Source organism: Ictalurus furcatus, chromosome 2, assembly GCF_023375685.1.
Source record: "Ictalurus furcatus strain D&B chromosome 2, Billie_1.0, whole genome shotgun sequence".
NCBI lineage: Eukaryota > Metazoa > Chordata > Actinopteri > Siluriformes > Ictaluridae > Ictalurus > Ictalurus furcatus.
The window spans coordinates 5,367,209-5,391,293 of NC_071256.1; the positions used below are offsets into that span (position 1 = coordinate 5,367,209).

Genomic DNA, 24,085 nt, shown 5'->3' on the forward strand with positions numbered 1-24,085 from the left:
TTCAATTGGATTGAAGTCAGGTGATTGACTGGGCCATTGATTTTTTTCTCTGAAACCAATTGAGAGTTTCCTTTGCTGTATGCTTTGGATCGTTGTCCTGCTGGAATGTCCACCCACGTCTCATCTTCATCGGCCTGGTGGTTGGCAGCAGATTCTTCTCAAGAATCTCCCGTTAAAGGGCTCCATTCATCGTTCCTTCAGTTATATGAAGTCTGCCAGTACCATGTGATGAAAAACAGCCCCACACCATGATGCTTCCACCTCCAAACTTCACTGTTCGTGTAGTGTTTTTAGGGTGATGTGCAGTGCCATTTCTTCTCCAAACATGGTGTGTAGTATGACAGCCAAAAAGTACATTTTTGCTCTCGTCTGACCAGACTACACTCTCCCAGTATTTCATAGGCTTGTCCAAATGAGTTGTAGCAAACTTTAAACAAGCTTCAACATGCCTTTTCTTTAGTAATCGACTATTCAATTCACTTGAGCACCAGTGAACGTTTGCACCTTCTGTAATAGTCGTGTACGGGCCCCTCAGTCGTCCTCAGTGTGAAAAGATGGGTCTCGACATCATATAGCCGCTGTTGGAAAGGGCTCAAACATGCAGAAGATGCTGGAAAAGTAAAGAATGTGCCGGACCTGGAGGATTTTTCTGAAGAACAGTGGGCAGTTTAACTGCTCAGGACAAACAAGGGACTCATGAACAACTATCACAAAACATAAACACAGTCGTTGATCATCCAGGTAACAACACACAGTATTAATAATCAAGGGTGTGTAAATTTTTCAACTGGTTCATTTGTGTAAATTGAGTTATTATTGTGTCTTGTGGACTATATGTAAATATATGTTATGTGAAATAGATTACTCAGGGCAGGACTAAATAAAAAACAAAATGCTTTTTTTATGATCCATCTTATTATTATTATTATTATTATTATTATTATTATTATTATTATTATTATTTTTAAAATTATTATTAACATTTTGCACATTCTGCAAGGCGCGTGTAAACGTATGACCGCAACTGTAGCTAAATTATAAAGTTTCTTTCCAGTTACAAACAGCATCCAAGTAATCTGATATTGTTTATCATTTTATGCTACTATACACTGATATGCGTCCAATGCACAATATTATGGAAAAAAAATAATAATTAATGGACACTGATTCAGCTGTGTGCTAACTACTAATACTGTAATGTACCTCATGCCCAAAAGGTGGCGATAGGTAAAGGGTAGGCACTGAAAAACTTCAGAGCGCTGAGCCAAATGAAATAAAATTAATATGGAATTTAGTTACAGTGTCTCACAATATATTGGTTATAACCACTGCATTAAGAAAGCCTTTCTGTATAAATATATGACAGGTGTTTTTGATGTAATTAGAAAATTAGTGTAAATTGCTGACTTGTTCATTACATGATACATTTCTGGCTCATGCATGTGCAGTCTACAGTGCCTTGCATAAGTATTCACCCCCACCCCCTTGACCTTTTCCACATTTTGTGTAGCTACAACTTGATACTGAAATGGATTTAACTGAGATTACATGTTATAAATCTACACAAAATAACCCATACTGTTGGAGTAGGAGAGACAACATTTATATAATTAGCAAAAATATTTACAAGTAAAAAAACCCCCAAAAACCTCTTGCTGTGAAACCCCTAAATTAGTTCTCGTACGACCAGTTGCCATCAGAAGTCACATATTTGGTTAAATGGAGTACAACTGTGTGCAATTAAAGTGTCACATGACCTCAATATAACTACACCTGTTTCTGGAAGAATCCTGAGTTTGTTAGAGGACATACTTAACCAACCAGCATCTTGTAGACCAATGAGCTATCAAAATACCTTCGAGACAAAAGTTCTGAAAAAAAAAAGTCAAACTAATCATGGTTTTGTCATTTTAAATAATCCTAAACCTTGTACATCCAGAACAGCGCAATTAAATCCATAAACATAAACCTGCGACAATGTTCACACATACAGCAAAATCCCCAGTGCTGATTTAACACCCAGCGTGATGAATTTACACCCTACAGTGTTTATATAAGTCTACTGGGCACAAATAAACACTCTGGGTATTAATTCAACACTAGGGATTTTACTGTCCAGCTAACCACGCATTGTTCTTAAGATAGGCTCCTGATCCACCATGGCACTGACCAGTATAACGTGTCTACTGAAAATGAATCAAATAATGAGCCATTTAGTTAGCTAGCTAGCTATATAATAGCAGAATTAACAGCCTACTATAAGTACACTCCATGGCCAAACGTTCAGAATGTCTTTGTATTCTGTGAATACCGGTATTTCTGCTGCTAACTTATAACAAATATCATATTTAAATTCTTGTCACCACTATACACTTTACCTGGCCATGTCCATATATGGTATCAGCTAATCTTCTGAGTACTATGTTATATTTACATTCACAGCATTTTATATTATATTGTTATTCATTTGCACTACCTGTTATATCAGACACTTCCACACTAGGACTGAGTGCTGGTTGGTGCGACACTGTCACTTACTGTGCCTGTTGTCCTGTTTTAGTAGTTACTATACTGTCCTGTGTTGTTTGCACACTTGATGTAGAAATGTGTAGGTCTTATTTAGTTCTGTGAGGTCTCATGTGGTTAGTGTGTTGTTCTATGTAGCACCGTGGTCTTGGAAGAAAGCTGTTTCGCTTCACTGTGTACTGTACCAGCTGTATATGGTTGAAATGACAATAAAAGCCACTTGACTTGACATAACAATTTCCCTTCACTGGAACGACGACAATGCCCCTGTGAACAAACCGAGCTCCATAAAGACATGGTTTTCACAAATGCTCTTGTAGCTGAATGAACACAAATCCCCACAGCCACGCTCCAAAATCTAGAGGTTATTATAACAGCAAAGTGGGATTAAGTCTGGAAAACTATGTTCAAGAAGCACATATGGGTGTGACGGTCGGGTGTCCAAAAACTTTTGATCATATAGTGTATGAAATCCCACAACACTGCTCACAATACCACTGTTAACCCTCCTATTATGTTCGATGTCTGAAATACTGATTAATCTCTCTCTTACTCTTTGAAATTTCTTGACTTTCTTCATTTAGAGTCACGAACGTATATGCAAATATTTCTTCTCGGACAAGCCATAATAAAGGTTTATTTATTCTTTGAAGCCGTTCTTTGCTGTTTGTGTGTGTGTGTGTGTGTGTGTGTGTGTGTGTGTGTAAACTATGGAACACATTTTGACCCATAACATAATGGATGTAACTTTTTTCCCCCCCAACATAATAGAAGGGTTCAACAACAACAAATAAAGTCTTGTAGTGTTTGCTTTGTTTTTTTCTTCTTCTAAAGATTATTAAGTAGCCTAATAGGCTAATAATTCACATTTCATCCTAAAAACAAAACAAACAAACAAACAAACAAACAAACAAACAAAAAACAACAGAAGGACATGAGTAAAAATGAGTTTGAAAATAAAACCTCTTCCAGAGAAACCCATTAAGCGTTAATTCAACACTTTTAATTAACTAGACCTACACGCACGTGCGTCTTTTTGAAACCCCGCCTCTTAAAAACCCCGCTGTCCAATCAGAGTGCAGCTGTCCTTCATTAATTTGCGCGCGGCTCCTGTTCTTCAGCAGCTGGGCAGATCAGTGCAGTGTTCTTCTGCGCTCCGGAGGAGGAGGAGGACAGACCTCTGGAGCTTCAGTGTATATCCCACTTACCTTTTCTACACTTCTTCTTGCTGTTCATTTTTTTTTTTTTTTTTTTTTTAAGGGGGTGGAAAGATTCAGACACTGTTTCCCAAATGCCTCGTTGCTGAAACTAAACAACAACAACAACAACTTCTCAGAAATGGGTCCGGGTCGGTTGTTTATTTTGGTGCCGGTTCTGGTGTTGTTTTTAGGAGTTTTGTCAGCTACACAGGACTCTGCAGAACAAATCCCACAAGGAGCCTCGACTTTAGCCTTCGTCTTTGACGTCACAGGGTCCATGTATGATGACTTGGTGCAAGTTATTGAAGGAGCTTCGAAGATTCTGGAGACGTCCCTGAGCCGCCCCAAGCGACCGCTCTATAACTTCGCCCTTGTGCCTTTCCACGACCCGGGTAAATACCTCCTCAATCTGAACCCCCCCCCCCTCCCCCGCACACATACACTAAACTCTATTTAACTGCTTTCATACACGCTTCATTTTTACTCCAGCTGTTTTCTTCTCTCCATGAAAAAGCCTTAGAACGCAGCCTCGCGACATCAATTAGATCAATAGCAAAAGCGCGTGCGTCTTCACGCCAGAGGTGCGACAGATGTTGCGGTTTGCTGACACACCAATGTTGAATGCACACCTAAGGTGTTGGATTAACTCCTGCACGAGGCATTTCTTTTCCGCTGGACTTGAAGGAACACCAGGAGCATTGGCGTTTAAGCGACATCCAGATGTTTCTTCACTTTTCCCTTCTTTTCTTTTTTTTTTTTCTTCTTCTTCTTTCTTTCTTTCCATGATAAAGTGTATGCATTATGGAAGCACAGAGCCAGAACGGGTCATCAGGCACTCTTCTTGATGAATGGTGTTACACTTTGGTTAAGCAGGGTGAATTCGATGCTGGTAGGTGGTAAATAAACGAAGCGTGCCGGAACGAGTGACATGGCTGATGCGCAGATTCCGCAGAGGTTTGTGGAGGTGTGACGGAACGGCGATAAGGTGAAAGCAGCGAGGTCTGGGAAATCTGTCTGAAGAAGAAGAAGAAGGCTTTATTTGTCGCAGACATTACAGCACAGCTTGCTAGGAAGTTGTGGTCAGGGCGCAGGGTCAGCCAGGATACGGCAGAAAGGGTCAAGGGCCCAACAGTGGCAGCTTGGCTCTTCTGATCAGTCTCCCAGAGCCTTAACCGTTGAGCCACCACGTTCAGAATGTAATAAATAAACCGTTTGCCAGCACCACATCGGTTGTTCATTCATCAGTGGATGTTCTTGGACGTCCAGTTCTTCTCAGTCGGTCCGCAACACTTCCAGCAATTCACTGCTGATTTACACTCCCATTGGAACTACAGCATACTTCTACATAGCATGTATAGAAGCCTTTTATATGATATCTTAACTCCTACATGGATCAGTTTTAGGCTCAGCCTCTGACATGACAAGCCTCGTAAAGCCGTACGCTAAATAGATTTTCCATCCACTCGTAGGAATCGCATTCAAGATGCGCATGGTTATCCGGTTACAGTTGCAGCCCGCTATCTGCTGGAACTAAGCGAGCGAGCACAAAAGTAAAAGAGATGACCCTCAGAGAGGATGCAGGTTTTTTTTTTTTTTAAACCACTCTTCCAGATGTGCCGCATCATACCAAAAACATGTCGCATTCTTTATGCAGCCATGCCGATTGCTTGTATCGAGCCTGGAGGAGTGGCCAAAGAAAATAAATAAACCCGTTTTTGAAGAAAAGTAGGCGTGGACGTTACTTAAATAAATATTCAGGCTGATGAGGTTTATTTGTTTGGAAGTTGATGAAATGCCTCATTTCATGAGCTGATAGATTCTTTTAAGGTGCTGGAATCTCAAATGGAAAAGGATGTCAGCAGGTGTTCTACATAAAGTCCCTATACATAACGCTAAGCTATTTCTGACATTAGCGTATGTAGTCCTTATTCTGAGGTTCAGCTTTGAAGACAGTAGAAAGTTCTCTCTCTCTCTCTCTCTCTCTCTCTCTCTCTCTCTTCTCTGCCAATGTTGACGCTGTTAAACGAAGGCATGCGTCTATTCCCCGTCCCATGCCGTGATCAGGAAGTGAGACCTGTTTGTTTTGGCCGTCTTGGAATCAGTGACCTTTGCCTATTGTATTTACTCAGCAAACTGGCCCATGGCCGGAAGACGGGGGAGTGCTGTTTGGAGACTTTTGGGGGTTCTGGTGTGGATAGATGTTCCTCTGATGAACTCTTAAGGCTAAGAGTGGTGGGGGGGGGGAATCCCTGTATCAATACACAACACCGCATAATCATAAAACACACTGGAAGGATAAGCAGAACAAATAATAATCAGTTCGTGTAGGATTTCACAGATTTTTTTTTGTCATTGTTGCAGCCAAAAAAGCTTTTTGTGCTTTATTTTTTAAATTTTTTTTAAGGAAAACTTCTTGAATTGGTGAAATTGCAATTGCACAAAGTTGTTTTGCATGGTCTTTCACGGTGATGTTTGTTGGTAAATGAGTCCTTTTGGCTGAATGCGTGTTGTGGTGATGTCACATGACGCGTCTTGACCCAAATCTGTAGGAAAACCTGCGGTATTTTTGAAAATGTGCAATCTCCTTCGAATTTTGTGGCGATTTTGCGTTAATTTCTGCGATCGCAGAATCACGAAATTCTGGAGGGACTGAACAGTAGTGTGTTTGACGGCTTGGGACTAAACTAGTTGGATGTTGGGACATAACGTGTAGGGCAGTGGTCGCCAACCCTGGTCTTGGAGATCTACCTTCCTGAAGACCATAATTGTGCCATCTAGTCATTGCCTTAAGAAGGTCTTGATCAAGCAAAACAAGTGTGTTACAGTTTGGCTGGGGATGAAACCTGCAGCAAAGTAGATCTCAAGGAAGAGTGTTGGTGACCACTGGTATAGCATACACGGGTATGAGCTTTTGAATTAAAGGTGCAATAGTCGATTTTTAAACACTTCCTAATTATACAAATAACCTGCAATATATGTAAAACATGACACAAAATAACGGTTTAAACCATGACCTCAGGATAAAAGTATTCTGTGGCTGAGAAAACCCATTTGGAAAACTGACTTCCTGTAGATTCTATGGGCGGAGCTTTGTGAATATGGGCGGGATGATGCTTTTAACACCCTGAATATGGTTATTTTCCATTAACACTGTCCCAGGTGTGTTATCCCTCACATACATCAGTTTGCAATAAATGTCAAATTTATTGAAGAGCAATTCATCATAGTTTTTATCCGTTTACAGGCACATTTAATCTTAATGCGTAACCTAAGTTACTTGCGTTGGAACAGCTATAAATGTCGTTCCCTCGCCAGCAAGTTAATAAGAGCAAATAAAATGCAGTTTGTCACGATGCTGAAAAGCTGCAGACTTTACAAACTGTTACAAAGCCCTGACACTGGAGACTCCTTCCAAAAATGTAACATAATGTCTCCTCGAAGAAAACTTCACTATATCAGCATGTGCATGTTTGTGTGGAGCGACCACCATAGAGCTCCATGAAACCATGACTTGTGGCCAATCAGACTCAATCATGTAACAGTCCTGTGGTATAAATGAAATCGAATCATTAGATAATCCCCGTATGAACAATAATTTTGATCAGATCATAAGTTTTGAAGGTTTGCTTCACTTGCTGTGGATATGGGAGTCTGCTAAACGATGTAACTGTGCCAGACACGCATCTGCCTCTGTCTTGAAGAACCCATGAAAAGTAGATTAAATATCTGCATCTGATGCTGTGATCGGTAAGTAAAATCGAAGGTATTCAAGCCAAAAATGAAAGACAAGTCTGATGACCCTGGCCTGGAAGAGGAAATGGAGTACGGCCTTCAGGCATGAGGTTCTGGAAAAAACATTATTAGGTGGCCTCACTGAGTTTCACGTGTCCTGAGGGGTTTTAAAAATCTCCTGCTCACAGCATGTGGCCACAGACTTGCACTGACTGCACCTCTCTCTCTCTCTCTCTCTCTCTCTCTCTCTCTCTCTCCCCATCCCTGGCCTGTAAATGTACCTCCTGTGAAGCACATTCCCTGTTCCAGCATGTTTGCTTATGTGTACATACAAACAACTGCTGTAAAGGCTTTTCTAAGGCACAGTAAGGGGGAACAGCAGTGAGTGTCTGTGCCGTAACACGAATGCAAATGCTTGCACATTAATACACCCTTCATCTTTTTGACCTTTTCCGCAACAAAAGCAAGAAGATATCATGACCTGAAGTTGTTTGGACAGTTCAAGCCACGTGATGAGAGACAGCATTCAAATGCATTCGGTTCCATTACTGTGAGACTTTTTTTTTTTTTCTGGGTCGGAACAGTTTTCCCGAACATCCGCTTGAACAGGCGGACTCGCGTGTCACACTCTGGCCAGAGGACAAGCGGGAAATTCGTTTGTTGTGTTTTGGAAGTCCGAGATAGTACTCTTTTCCAAAGCAAAGATGCACGTCCACACGTCTTGTGGTGTCTTACTGGGCGGACGGAAGGTCCTTCCTTCTTATTATTCTTATTTTCTGTCCTCACGTCATTCTTGGAGCAAAAGGATGCCTGACATCTGATCGGCGAGTGGTTGATCATCCAGTTGCATGCCCGTGGCTTTATTTTGTCTTGAAACGTTTTGTTCACTCATGTCCTGGATCCTCGTCCCATCTTACCTACATGGCTCCGTATATATAGTTGTCTACATATTTCGACGCTCGAACCAAAGCTGCACTTAACCTTAAAAACATACAAACACATCTCCCTTGTTAAAGGTCTTCTTGACACAACTAAAGCTTGAGTGGCTCGAGTCACCTTTGAATCCCCCGCCCAAGCTAGATTACAAGGATGGTGGGTTCGACAGGCCCATAATGATGCCATTAGGCAGGAATTCCTGGAGGGCGAGGCTTTTTTGTTTTGTTTTGTTTATTGTTTCGTTTTTTCCCAATCGGAGTAGGGAGTGTGTCCAAATAGAGTATAATTCTCCTGTCTCATCTCTGTAATGACGAACAAAGAATATCATAATGGCCCCTAATTTGAGAGCAGCACATGTGCTTATGTCAGCGCCTCAGGTGTTGCACAACCGATCCTTTCCAAATAGTGTGCCGCCTTATTTGTAGCTTTACAGGCAACAAAGACTTTCTTCAGAATATCGTGCATCACCAGTGTGAGTATTCTCAGAACATTTAGCATTTCTTGTGCTGAGGTCGTTGCCACCCTGTAGTCTGAAGTAATCTGTATCTCTAATTTTAATTTTAAAGATCTTCATTATTTCTTGGCTTAACACTGGATGACTTCAGTTCATTGTTAGCTAGTGATCTTGAATTCAGAACAATAGTTTACGTCACAAGATGTAGCCCAATGTTGGTAGCGATGACTTTCATGTAGCTTGCAAGACTACAAACAATTCTTGCTTACGCTGGTGTTTTTTTTTCATGTCCGATGGGGATCCCACTCGGACAGTGGAGCCACGTTATGTCGTGGGGTGTTTTTAAATGGATGTGGATTAGTATTTAGGTTGCCACTCCAGGAGATTCATTGGATGTAACCCTGTCCACCCCATTGTGAAAGGTCTTGCTAAACACCTGCCAGGTTTCCCATCAGGAAAGCCTCCTACATCGCCTTCAAATCTACTGAAATGTCTCTTGCCAGACCAGTCTTCTGGATCTTCCAGATTAGTAAATCCTTTTTGAATGTAAAGTCCTAGTTTTCGATTTGAGTCTCGGACCATGACGACAATCACAACGACAGCAGAAAGCGTTAAGAGAGATGTCGGTGTGCATCAGCACTTTAGAGTTCGACTTGGAAAACCTTGGAAACAAGGATTGTTTCCTCTGAGAAACCATTTTTACTGGTTAAATCAACGTTTTGTTATTTTTAATATCACGTAGCTCTTAAGGAGTTTGAAACATGACCTACTTTACTGTTTACTCTGGGAAAAGCTGGAAACAGAAATAGAATGACTATTTAGTGCATTTTCATATATCATATATCATACATATATAAATATATATGAGAGAGAGCGAGCTTGAGATGACGGTGGGGGGGGATGAAGGAACATCTGTTATTATTTTAATGCTTAAAGGTGAAAGTGTTTATTATAGATTGCGGTGCTCACGTTTCCAAGACCGGCCCTTACTGGCAAAGCTTTAGAGAGACTACAGCTCTAGAAAAGATAACAATGCCCGATTGCCAAGCCATATCAAAGCAAACCGATTATTCTTATATAATATGCAAATTGTCTTTGGGCAAATGTGTGTTAAAATTGGATCCTTTATGAAACTGCTTGCTAATTTCTGATTTGTGGAGTTTCAAATTGTGGAGCAATAAGTTCCAGACCAGTTTGGAGGAATGAAAATGGAAATGAATGATATTTTGCTTGAAGCGAAAATTCCACAGAAAGCATAATCTTATTTGAGTGTTCCTGAAAAGATACGATAATTGGAAATCTGTTACTGGTTATTAATTTTCAGTCCATGTTGCCCACTAGCTTATTATTTATATCTTTACCGCCAACATCCCAAATGTTTTGGGTCAGCAGCACATATCCCTTGATTTAATTTCATTCGTTCATATCATTTTAATCGTGCCGTGTAGCACAGACTGTAATGATGCATGTCTTTAGATCATGGGTGAAGAAAAAAGAACAATTAAAGTTATTATTATTATTATTATTTTCCCTCAGTTTAAACATCATGTTTAAAGTTTGCATTTGACAGATATACAGCTTTGGTATCACTTCAGGATCTGGTGTTCTAGGAAAATAATCACCTTCAGGTTGGGTGAGGTTGGTGCGGTTTCGTCTCATCACCCCGTCGTTGATTATTGTAACAGCATACTCTTAATCGCCATTTAAAAGCCCAATCGTGATTTTTGCGATTGCAGAAATGAACGCAAACTCTGCAATATTCGGAGGAGCTTGCAATTTTTTTTAAAAATTACCACAGATTTGGGCCCAGAGGCGTCATGTGACGTCATCACGACGCGCGTTCAGCCAAAGCCGTCTTCGATTCACGTGTGTCGAACATGAGCACAACTAAAAGGTCTCATTTGCCAAGCAATATGACCAATTTTGTGCGATTGCAATTTCACCAATTCATGTAGTTTTCCACAAAAAAAAAGCACAAAAACAATTTTTTAAAAAAAAAGCTGCATCAAAATCGAGCATTTTTGGCCGGAGCTATCGCAAAACAAACTATGTGAAATCCTGTACGGACTGATTGTTTGTTCTGCTTATCCTTTACTTGAAAGTGTGTTTTGATTATGCGGTGTTGTGTATTGATACAGGGTCCCCCCCCCATCTTATGGTCATGTGGTCATGGGCCAGTTTGCTGTGTAAATACAATAGTCAAAGGTCACTGAACAAACCTAAGGTAAATCCTGTACGGACTTCCCAACAGCAAGTCCGTATCCAAGCGTAACCATTATTCATACGTGTTTTTTTTTAAAAATTATTATTATAACCGTGATTCATTTTATTATTCCATTTTCTGACGTTGTCTCTCTTTCTAAAGCGAGGTAGATGCTGCGCACCGATAAAGTGAATTTAACGACATATAAATGTTAACGAAGTAATTGGTGTTTAGGCAAAACATCAAGCAGCGATGGTGGTCGTGAAATTTTCCTCCGAGTAAGTACTTTTTTTTTTTTTCAGCCCACAATTTTATGGCCCAGTTAAAAAGATTAACGTCTAGACTGTCATTAAAGCGAAGTTTTATATAATCGTGTGTTATATTTTAATTACGTTTTATTTTATTACTAGATGGGGAAAGGCATTTGGTCTGTATTAAGGATAGCTCCTTATCTGGCAGTTGCGTTGCTGTTGCCAACCTCACACGCTTACACTTGCCTTTTCAAAACTGCGTGTGGTGAGTGACATGCGGCATGCCTTTTTATTTATTTTTTTTTTTCTCCTCTCTCTCTCTCTCTCTCGCGCTCTCTTTCTCTCTCTCCAAGCACTGTTAAACTTTACATAAGCAGATGACTGAACGGAGCACTTGAGGACTGCTCAGTGCTAGCATCAGAAAGGGAAAGAGCATCCCAGTATCTTTTTTTTTTTTTGTGAAAAAAAAAGGTTTCTGTGCATTAAATTTTCAATCGTTCTCTTTTCGACCTCTGGCTTTCTTTCATTTCTTCCACACTCTCTGTTCATCGCTCATTCTTTGTCTCCCAGCCAGGCTTCATAGCACTCAAACATTTCCTGAATGGCTGCAAAAAAGGCCAGTCAGCTCTCTCTCTCTCGTGTGTGTGTGTGTGTGTGTGTGTGTGTGTGTGTGTGTGTGTGTGTGTGTGTCTTTGGCCGACACAACTGTTGAGGTTTGACTGTGGCTTTCAGGTCAACCTTTGTTATTCAGTAAAGCTTAGCATCTACAAAGAGACGGATCAGTTGGAATTGTTTGCGTACACGTGCTTCATCATTATTGAATTATTGTATATGGTGTTCATGTGAAACATAAATGTCCTGTTTTGCTTTAGTGAATAATAATATAAAATAAAAGTATCAGTTGAATAAAACCAGGGTAGTATGGTGCGTGGACTCGGACCGGACGCTTCTCTGATGCTCGGCCAGCGTGGATCGAAAATCGTTCAAATGGAAACGATTTCGAAGTCTTAACACGCCGTGACGCTTAACGTGAAACGGCTTTTTTCGACGTCCCGTTCCAGCTTTCCATGTGATCACCGTCAAAGCGTTCCTGATCTCTCTTCATACATTCATCCTTTCAGCGTTGAGATCATGACTCATGGGTCAGTCAGAAACGGCTGTATTTTGTACGACGAAATGAAAACCATACGCACGTCTGCTTTTGCAGGTTTGGCAAACGCTAACGGCGACAAAACCCTGCATGCTGCTATGATTTATTGAGGCGTTCGTCAAATCCGAGCCAAGTAATAACGCGTATACTTGATCATCAGCTGGCCACACTTCAGATATCTTTTCATTCTTCTCCTTCTGTGATGCAATTATGATCGTGTCAGAGCAATGAAACAGGTTCGAATGTTGCTCTCGGCACTTTCGAGCCTTTCAACCGGTTGCCAAGCAGTCAGACGTGACCTCAGGGATCGCCGACACGTTTTATGGTCTCTGTCGGATACGAGTTTACGAACCGTGTGGAATCCACTCACGTGTATAAGAGGTTAGTAATCGAGTATTGTGAAGTGTAATGCTGAGATGTTTTAGTAGTTGTTGATATTTCTGAGAAAGACATGTCCATGAAATCTCTTACGCTGTCCGTATTTATCACGTCGCCCTCATACGCCGAAAGACGTAAAATATTTGGAGGAACAATCGTAGGTCCACATTTATGATTCTTTCACGCACGTCTCTTTTATAAGTGAAGCTTTTATATTGACCATTTTGAGGGTTAACTAAATCTTGTTATAACTATTAACAGACTGAAACAGAGGTGAAAATAAGCAAGCCACAAAATGATTACATTAATTTAAGTTTTAAAAGTTTAGACTTATGATGATTCAAATCCAACTGTAGAATTAAATGCTAAAAATAGATACATATCGCTTGAAAAGTTGGTCATAAGGGGGCAATCAATATTGAACAGTGGATTATCTTTTTTTTTTTTTTTTAACTGTATGTTTTTGTGTTTTCTGTTAACATCAACGAATGCTTTCATATGTTCACATCTCTACCCTTTTCTGACTTAAATATTGGCTACAGCTAATTTCATCAGGAGAACGCTGAACAACAATGGTGTGCATGGCAGGGTTGTAATGAGCGCGCCACTGAACATTTCAGCAGTCTGTAGTTTGCTAAGAAATCACGTAGACAAGCCAGAAGGTTATTGGAAAATGTTTTGTGGATAGATGAGACCAAAATAGAATTTTTGGTTTAAATGAGAAGCGTTATGTTTGGAGAAAGGAAAACACTGCATTCCAGCATAAGAACCTTATCCCATCTGTGAAACATGGTGGTGGTAGTATCATGGTCTGGGGCTGTTTTGCTGCATCTGGTCCAGGATGACTTGCAATCATTGATGGAACAATGAATTCTGAATTTAAACAGCGAATTTTAAAGGAAAACGTAAGGACATCTCCATGAACTGAATCTCAAGAGAAAGTGGGTCATGCAGCAAGACAATGACCCTAAACACACGAGTCATTCTACCAACGAACGGTTAAAGAAGAATAAAGTTAATGTTTTGGAATGGCCAAGTCAAAGTCCTGACCTTAATCCAATAGAAATGTTGTGGAAGAACCTGAAGCGAGCAGTTCATGTGAGGAAACCCACCAACCTCCCAGAGTTGAAGCTGTTCTGTACTGAGGAACAGGCTAAAATTCCTCCAAGCTGATGTGCAGGACTGATCAACAGTTACTGCAAACGTTTATCTGCAGTTATTGCTGCACAAGGGGGTCACACCACATACTGAAAGCAATATATACAGTATCTCACAAAAGTGAGTACACCCCTCACATTTTTGTAAATATTTGATTATAACTTTTCATGTGAAACCACTGAAGAAATGACACTTTGCTACAATGTAATGTAGTGAGTGTACAGTTTGTGTAACAGTGTACATTTGCTGTCCCCTCAAAATAACTCAACACATAGCCATTAATGTCTAAACCGCTGGCAACAAAAGTGAGTACACCCCTAAGTGAAAATGTCCAAATTGGGCCCAAAGTGTCGATATTTTGTGTGGCCACCATTATTTTCCAGCACTGCCTTAACCCTCTTGGGCATGGAGTTCACCAGAGCTTCACAGGTTGCCACTGGAGTCCTCTTCCACTCCTCCATGACGACATCACGGAGTCGGTGGATGTTAGAGACCTTGTGCTCCTCCACCTTCCATTTGAGAATGTCCCACAGATGCTCAATAGGGTTTAGTCCATCACCTTCACCCTCAGCTCCTTTAGCAAGGCAGTGGTCGTCTTGGAGGTGTGTTTGGGGTTGTTATCATGCTGGAATACTGGCCTGCGGCCAAGTCACCGAAGGGAGGGGATCATGCTCTGCTTCAGTATGTCACAGTACATGTTGGCATTCATGGTTCCCTCAATGAACTGTAGCTCCTCAGTGCCGGCAGCACTCATGCAGCCCCAGACCATGACACTCCCACCACCATGCTTGACTGTAGGCAAGACACACTTGTCTTTGTACTCCTCACCTGGTTGCCGCCAAACACACTTGTCACCATCTGAACCAAATAAGATTATCTTGGTCTCATAATCCATGTCCTTAGTCTACTTGTCTTCAGCAAACTGTATGCCAGCTTTCTTGTGCATCATCTTTAGAAGAGGCTTCCTTCTGGGACGACAGCCATGCAGACCAATTTGATGCAGTGTGCGGCGTATGGTCTGAGCACTGACAGGCTGACCCCCCACCCCTTCAACCTCTGCAGCAATACTGGCAGCACTCATACGGCTATTCATTGAGGGAACCATGAATCCCAACATGAACTGTGACATACTGAAACAGAGCATGATCAGTATGCAGTATTCCAGCATGATAACGACCCCAAACACACCTCCAAGATGCCCACTGCCTTGCTAAAGAAGCTGAGGGTGAAGGTGATAGACTGGCCAAGCATGTCTCCAGGCCTAAACCCTATTGAGCATCTGTGGGGCATCCTCAAACGGAAGGTGGAGGAGCACAAGGTCTCTAACATCCACCAGCTCCGTGATGTCGTCATGGAGGAGTGGAAGAGGACTCCAGTGGCAACCTGTGAAGCTCTGGTGAACTCCATGCCCAAGCCCAAAAGGGTTAAGGCAGTGCTGGAAAATAATGGTGGCCACACAAAATATTGACAGTTTGGGCCCAATTTGGACATTTTTACTTAGGGGTGTACTAACTTTTGTTGCCAGCGGTTTAGACATTAATGGCTGTGTGTTGAGTTATTTTGAGGGGACAGTAAATTTACACTGTTACACAAACTGTACACTCACTACTTTACATTGTAGCAAAGTGTCATTTCTTCAGTGTTGTCACATGAAAAGATATAATCAAATATTTACAAAAATGTGAGGGGTGTACTCACTTTTGTGACATACTGTATACTGTATTATAGTGTTTATTATTTTAAGTGTGTAAACCGTAACATTTATTTTCCACACAGTTAACCAAATGATTCAGTCTTAATCCAAGTGCTATGATGTACTATTTACACAACAGGACTTTATCATTGCTCACACATGTGTTCATGTTTGATGTTCAGCACGGACTGCAAAGGCTTCACGTTTGCTGCATGTCGTTACATTCCTTTGATGAGTACTCAAGGACATTGTGTTCTTATTGTCATCACATTACAGAGATGACGGGAGAACTGCCTCATCTCGCAACATCTTTTACCGATTATCCATCCCAGCACCGAGAAAACATGTGTCCTGGATGATCGCCGTGATGTTTGCCATGCAGAAGCTTCCACAGAGTCTGAGACTACTGACTTAACATAATGATTTCAAAATCCCTGCGCATTCCCTTTCCATTATTCTGTTATTATGAGCGTTTACGTAGATGTTGCACTATTAGCACATCTCGCGTGGCCGTTGTCCGACACTCTACACAGCCCCAACCCATCTAGCACTGTAACACTAGAACACAGTGAGTAGATTAAATAAGTTCACAAAATCACTTCCAGGGCTGCAAAAACAACTTCATCGGTCGTTTTATTCATGGATGGAATCTAAATCTCCACGTCGATTTATCCTAATCGACATTATTGCCATGCTATCGAATTCTCACCTCAGAAGATGTTCATTGACTTTCTAACATGTCTGACCGTAGTTCTGCTCATTCTAATGAGATGTGCTTTAAGTTGTTATATCTTGGATTTATTCTTTACTGGTAAGGTAGGATTCTGACTCTTTGTGTACGATCTACTTGTTGGATTGCGCTTTATGCCACTACGTAGCATTGTCAATTCTGTAGTGTTTGTTGGTCTGTGTTAATTAGTTCTCTAGGGTCTAATCAAGAGTAGTTTCAGTCCTCCTTAAGGTGTGAATTGTGGGCAGGGCTTACTAACTTGGGTCCTGGCATTCATGTGGATGTTACTTTGACACGTACCATCGACCTAAACATTGTTGCAGACCAAGTACACCCCTTCATGGTAACAGTGTCTAATCGCAATGGCCTCTTTCTTGACACACTGCAGAAATAGTTCAGGAACGGCTTGAGGAACATGACAAAGAGTTCAAGGTGTTGACCTGGCCTCCAAATTCCCCAGATCTCAGTCCTATCGAGCATCTGTGGGATGGTCTGGACAAACAAGTCCGATCCATGGAGGCCCCACCTCTCAACTTACATGACTCAAAGGATCTGCTGCTAACGTCTTGGTGCCAGATACCACAGCACACCTTCAGAGGTCTTGTAGAGTCCATGCCTCAACTGGTCAGAGCTGTTTTGGTGGCACAAGAGGGACCTTCATTATAATATTAGGCAGGTTGTTTCAATGTTATGCCTGATTTGGTATAAGTCATAGCAGGAACTAGCTTATCCTGTCGACATCCCATAACATTCACGGTTAAAACCAGTGACTTTTTGTTCATTGATGAATGAAATCATTGGCAAGTCGCTGTGGTATACGGGGAGTAACGTTCATGTTGCAGCCCAAGTCGAAGAAGTGCTTCCTTGGAAGTACTTCGTCATGTTGGAAGCACACACACACACAGAGGGGAAACGTGCATCCCTGTTTTTACATTTACAAGGTGCCAAGACTCGCCCCATCCAGCCATCAGTGCCATTCACACTCTCCAACTGAGCACTCCCCTTCAACCGAACGCCAAACCGGTGAATTCTTCCCGAGCTCAGGAGCTTTCACAGGTGTTAGACTTTGCTCCTTCAGCAGTTCAGAATCAGACCTGCTTTCCCATTAAATGCTCACACAGTGGCAGACAGCTGTAAAACAGCATGGGTTTCACTTAACACACACCCTCATTGTAACGAGGAACATGTATCGTGTTATTTGTTCGACAGTAGGACACATTTATCCAGCACACGTCGTGCTTTAATTGGAGCGTGGCCTGTGTGAACAAATGAATCACAGCAATCTCTGACAACAAACGCGAGCCAAAATCTGTTTGTAAAACCGTAACTGTCTCCTCTCTATGAAATCTATATATTTCTAAATACGGGATTTAAAAATTTTCCTTGCAGAAATGCTCCAGATCTATCACATTGTGAAGGGATCGCCAGTACACAACCCTATTCAAGTCATTCTACAGGTTTTTAATATTATTTAGATCTGCGCTCTGACTGGGCCATTCCTACACATTGGTCTTCTTCTTCTGAAGACATTCCAGTGTTCGCTTGGATTTCTGCCTTGAGGCGTTATTTTGCTGGAAGGTGAAAGGTTTCCTCATCTTCATCTGTCCACCAGAGGCCTGCAGGTTTTCTGCCAAGATGGACGGTATTCTGAGCGATCCATGTCGTTCTTGACTAAAGCCCCAGTCCCAGCTGAAGAGAAGCAGGCCCATAGCATGATGCAGCCATCACCATGCTTCACCATGGTCGTGGTGTGATTTGATTATTTTATTATGGATGGATTTTGTCATGAAAGCACCTTTTTACTGTTTCCTCAGATGTGTGAAAGACTTCAGCTGTAGGCTAATAATGTTTAAAAGCTGAATTGGAATAAAAACGTCAATGTACTCTATACGCCTCTATACAATACATGAGGTGGGAATTGCTTTTCATAGTCCATTAAACAATAGAACACACATAGCTGTGTGATACTTTGTGTCTGATTTACGTTCACTATCCGAATCTGCAGTCTGTGTTGGGGTCAGAGTGCACTCCTGGTGCAACAATGGTCCTTGTCCATGTTACAGATTTTGATTTATTTAACACAATTGTATCTAAGGGACATTTTGAGGCAGACGCAAGACGGGAAATGACCTCAGTAAAGTTCAGGGTTTGATATTTACCAGACGTTCAGCGAGGATGCAAGGGGGGAAAAAAGCGGGAAACGCTTTTTATTAACACAATTTCCTTTACATAATTTTTATTTTTTGTCTAAACCCTATTTGTCTGTTTTATTTCATTTGTTCTGTTATGCTTCTTTTGTCTCTGATCCACGCATACACCAGTATAGCGATAGAGAAAGTGAGGTCTGTGATTTAGCTGCCTGAGTTGTGCCCTAAGGCGCGGTGCGTCACAGAGTGTAGATGATTCAAACCAGAACCACACGAGATCTCCATTTCCACTGACACAGTGCATTGTGGGTTCGGTGGTACTTCGCTGCAGGAGGTCTACACATAGCTTTAGTTTATGATTTAGTTCAACTGAAACCCCAAAATGAATTTACTCTCTTTTTGTTTTTAGGCACAGCCCTGCTGATAAGCCTGGTTTCCTTTACATTTAGATTCTATATGACTCTCAGCAGTAGTAACTGTAGATTATAGACTTATTTATTTTTATTTTTTGAGATACAGGATGTGTATGCCCACGAAAAGAGGTGCCCTTACACTAACAGTCAGCTAGGAAGGGGGGGAAGCTGAAAGCCTTTTTTTCTCTCTTGGTCCTCTTTCTTCTGGTCCTTCACAAAGGCCCCTTGTTTGTGAGATCCACTGCAAAGTCTTGAACCAATTCAATGAACTACAGGATGGTGTGTTGTAAAGTTTTTATTTAGCAAAGTATTTGAATAGGAAATAATAAGCTCATACAGCCAACCCCACTTACACTTAAAAAAACACAAAAAAAAAAACAAGTTATAATAATTTAGATTCTCTGATTGTTACGTCATATTATTCAGTATATACTAGTCAAAAATATCACCATCCTCTAAGACTTATACACAATATGGATCGTGATATATGCATGAGTGTGCACAACAGCAATAGTCTTGCATTAAAAATATATATATATTTGATGATCCTTTTAATTTAATGTTCACAAAATAATATTTTTCATATAAAATATTCATAAGAAAATTGATATGAAAAAAAAACCCCAGAAAGATTAATATCTGGAAAAATGTTTAGAATGTTTACAAGTATCAAATCCAAAGTCCTATTTAAAATTTAAACACTCGATTAGCCGCTTCCGGTCAAGTTGTAATTATTAAATAAAATATATATGAAATAAAAAGATCACGATATCCAAGTGTATCTCAGAAAAGTGCTTTGTGACATAAATGATCACAATATTGATATTGTATCATCATCTCACCCAGCTCTTGTAAATACTATAATACATTTAGTAGCTACAGTGAACGTGATGGGGAAACTGAGGGTGCATGGGAGTTTAAAGGAGTTTAGAGTTTGATGAGGCACCGAATTATGCTAAAGGGAATATACACCGTACATAATAAAGCAAGAGACAAGAAGTATTTAGCTGCCGTCGAAGCAAGGAAGGAAGGGAATAAAGACCACAGGAAAAAGATAAAGAAACAAGGAAGGAAAAAATACATGAAGTAAAGAAGGAAGAAAATAAAGATGGAAGGAAAGAAGGAAATAAGAAAGGAAATGAAGAAAGAAGGAAACGAGCAAATCAGGAAGGATATAAGTAAATAATGAAGGAAGGAAATAAGAAAACAAAGACGACAGGAAAGAGATAAGGAAATGAGGAAGGAAGGAAAAAAAATAAATGAAATAAAGGAAGGAAATTAGGAAATAAGGAAGGAAGGAAAATGAGCAAATAAAGAAGAAAGAAAGAAAGAAAGAAAGTAAGGATGTATGGAAATAATAAAGGAAGGAATTGAGGAAACAACAAAAATAAGATGAAAACCATCTTTGGTGCATCACAATCACTAATGGCAACTGTAGCAAGCAGAATGCAAGTGACGATGTTTCAGCCAAGCAGGACCAGTTGAGTTTAACATATGGAGAGACCTCGTTATATTACACCAAGGAAACCATTAAAAGAGGTCAAGAAATGCAACTTAAGAAAGTTTTTACAAATTTTTTTGCACCATTCTGTGAAAACTCGTGTGTGTGTGTGTGTGTGTGTGTGTGTGTGTGTGTGTGTGTGTGTGTGAAAATTGCAGATCAGCAGTTTATGAAATATTAAATTCGGCTCGTCCGACACCAACCGTGCCACTGTCGGTCACTGAGATCACACGTTCCCCCGTTCTGATGTTTGATGTGAACATTAACAGAAGCTCTTGATTTGTATCTGTATGATTTAATGCGTTATACTGCTGCCACGTGATTGGCTGATCAGATGACGTGCATGAAAATTCAGGTGTTTTCAATAAAGCGAGCAGTGAGCGTATATTATGTTGTTTGCTTCTTTTCCCGAGTATCCCTGCTAGATTGTTTGTTTGTTTGTATTTGCTTTTTTGGTTTAACATGTGCAACCAATTCCTATTTCCTAATTCTTTAGAGAAGTCCGTGTATTCCCGGTAGTCGTCTCATGAGGAACGCACAAACAAGTCTAAAATTAGGCACCGGTAATTATTTGCCACTAGAACAATGCTAGAACATTCCCAGTGTTGCATGTGGTTAGTACACTTGGGTATTCCTGCAGCACAAGAATGACTCTTTTTAATATGCATGAGGGAAGCGTGGGTTCAGGACGACGAAGCACGACAATCAAGGCATGGGGGGGAAAAAAGAAAGAAAACGTGTTGTGGGATGTCAATATGATTACATCGACCGTTTCAGAATCTCTCTCGCTCAGGCAGGTGGAAGAGAGAGAGAGCGAGACAGCGTGAGAGAGAGAGAGAGAAGGCTTCTTCTCTAGCGTCAGAAGTATCTCCGTGTAATTTAAACGACTTGTGTGTTTGTGTGTTCTCTCCCATTAGCCCTCTGTTAGCACTTAACCATGCAAACGATCCATAAAGGATCATGAACTCATTTAGCATTACGTCAGATTACAAAGCAACCGGATTTGCAGTAAAAACGCTGTTTATTAGGCGGCAAAACTTAAAACCCATCACATTACTCTCGGCTCTTTCTGAGGACAAACATATGGTGTTAAAGCCGTTTTTATTTTATTTATCTCGTTCTTTAGTGCTGCGTAATTCGTTCTAATGTGTTAATGTTTCCATAATAATATAACTTGCACAGGGACTTTTGTGTTACGATGGATTATGTTTTTTTTTCTGAGAAAACATGGCAACCTGAATTTTTATGATTATAACTTCGCAAGAGAAACATGAAAAAAGAGAGGTGACTGTTTGTTTAGAGCTGCTATAATAGAAGTGATGAGAGGATCTGACTTGTTTCCGTACAACAATACGCATAACTGTCCGTTTTATCCGTAACTTATCCTACACAGGGTCGCGGGGAACTCTGAGCACGAGGCAGGGGACACCTTGGACAGGGTGCCAACCCATCGCAGGGCACAATCACACACATTCACACACTACAGACTAGTTGGAAATGCCAATCAGCCTACAGCGCATGTCTTTGGACGGGGGAGGAAACCCCCGAAGCACGAGGAGGACATGCAAACTCCACACTCCGCACACACACAGGGATTCGAACCTCCAACCCCAGAGGAGTGATGCAAACGTGCTTGCCTTTTGATGTGTTTTGTTTTTTTTTTTTTTTTTGTAATGATTCTTAACTTAAAAAGATTTGTTTCCTGAGTTACTTTAAGGCTTTAGGTCTTATTGTCTTTTGCCATTCGTTAATACTCAGGCTTTGCGACGATTGATAAATGTGCAGACTTTCGGTTCTCACAGCTGAGAGACAGACGGGTTTTTTGTTTTCCATATGGTTTCTGCTCAGTTTGTCTGAGCTGTGGCACCGCTTTCTATTCCAAGTACAGCCGGAGTCAGACAGCGCCTGGGCCAGCTAAGATAAAACTGTTTAATCAGAAGATATGGCCCATTGCTGTGTAAAGTTTTCCAGCGTGAAACAGTTGTTGGATTTCCTGGAGCCAAACGCAAGGGCTTTGATCCCATAAACTTTCCCTTTAACAGTTTGTTCACAAAGGCAAGTTTCTGTCTGTACAAATAGTACAGTAACAGAATAAAATACTGCATTTCAAGCGAACCAGTCACACAAAGACTGGGCACCTTCTCCGGCCCGGTCTCTGGCCCGGTCACCGGCCCGGTCCACCCTGACACAGGTCATTTAGAAAACGTACATTTTCAGTCGATGATGGACGAGAACATAAAACTTATGTTCCTGCGCACCCAAGAGTCTCTTTTCTTAGAACCCAAAATTGAAAGCGCTAACACGGAAAACGGCATCGCGAGAAGTTCCACCATCTTGGAATCGTGGAGATTACATGACACTTCTCAGCTTTTATCCACATCTGACCACTTTGGAAAAATGTATTCAAAAAGCTGCATTTCCGCTGGTCAAAAACGGTGTTTTGGTGTAGACGGGAGGGAGGAATGGTATACTCTGTCTCCCTCGTCTATCGTTAGCCGACCGTGGGCATTTGTGAGCTCCTGTATGCCTCAAAGGGTAGATTGGGCTTTCCTCCGAGTGTGTTACGCCGTCTTATGATGCCGCAACGAGCAGAAGGTTGGAAAGATGTGGTTGTCTGGCTTCACGTGTCTCAGAGGAATTATGGGGGATTGGCAGTTGACCAAATTGGTGTGAAAACTGCGTACGTTCTTGCACTACAAAAAAAATCCTCTGCTAGCTTTGTTGCAGGATCGGATTTTTTTGATTGGACTATTTTTGTCGGTGTTGGCCAGCCTGGGTTTTGGATTGGTGATGTCTCCATAAAAGGTATGTGTTCAGATTGACCCATGTTCGTATGGACCTCAGAGACGATACACCCCAGAACGTTATGGGGCTTAAACCTTGGAGATGGGATAAGTGATCTACCACCTGCTTCAGGTTGCTCTTATCCAAAAGATTTGAACCACTGGATTTTCGGATACTGGAAGGATCTGACGTGCATGCCATAGCTGTACGAAGCCTATGCGAGAGGCAGATGTGGTTTTGGAAATGGTTTTTACAGTTCCTTCCATGGTCTTTTCATTGGCAAGCTCATTCGTAGCTTTGATTAGACACCACTAGACTTCCTAATCTCTTTGCATTTAACAGTTGGGACGTAGTTCAAAGCCATATGGCACTTTCGAGACTCCTCCTCAAACCTATCGTTGGAACGGTGTAGTTTCTCCATTTTGTTCCTTGCAGTTATACGCGTGAGGCGCAAGTCTTTCTCCTATGCGTTGTTTCTAAAGCAGAACAGCTGCAATGATGAAGTCATCCATCTCTCCGCTCTGAAACGCCCTTGCAAAGAGCAGCTCGGAAACGTTTCACAGCTCGTTAGATCGAAGAACAAAGCGACCAGGGAGGAAAGAAAAAAAGCGACTACCGACTTTTTGGCTGCAGAAGAAGAAAGCGGGTTTTTAAGCAGAGCATGAGGTTATCCGCTAGCAACTGCAGAACCATGACCTCACGCTAATATACGTGCCGCAGACCGACGCGCATACCTGAGGTAGAAGGTCTTTCCCGTCGTGGGGGAGAACAGCTGATGAGAACAGGACATTAGAACATTGCTAACAAGACTCCTGCTGGCTTCTTGCAGC

General features: G+C 41.3%; 1 protein-coding gene across 2 annotated transcripts in view; it reads left to right on the forward strand.

Annotated features, from left to right (window-relative positions):
• The first annotated feature begins 3,627 nt into the window (after positions 1-3,627).
• hmcn1 (hemicentin 1) overlaps positions 3,628-24,085 on the forward strand; it is a 105,251-nt gene continuing 84,793 nt past the window's right edge. Inside the window, exon 1 of one of the 2 annotated variants that reach the window (XM_053644977.1) lies at positions 3,628-4,117. In XM_053644977.1, the coding sequence (XP_053500952.1) occupies positions 3,865-4,117 (253 nt within the window). In that variant the 5' untranslated portion in view covers positions 3,628-3,864. The remainder of the gene's footprint in view (positions 4,118-24,085) is intronic. The other variant, XM_053644987.1, reaches the window with a different exon arrangement.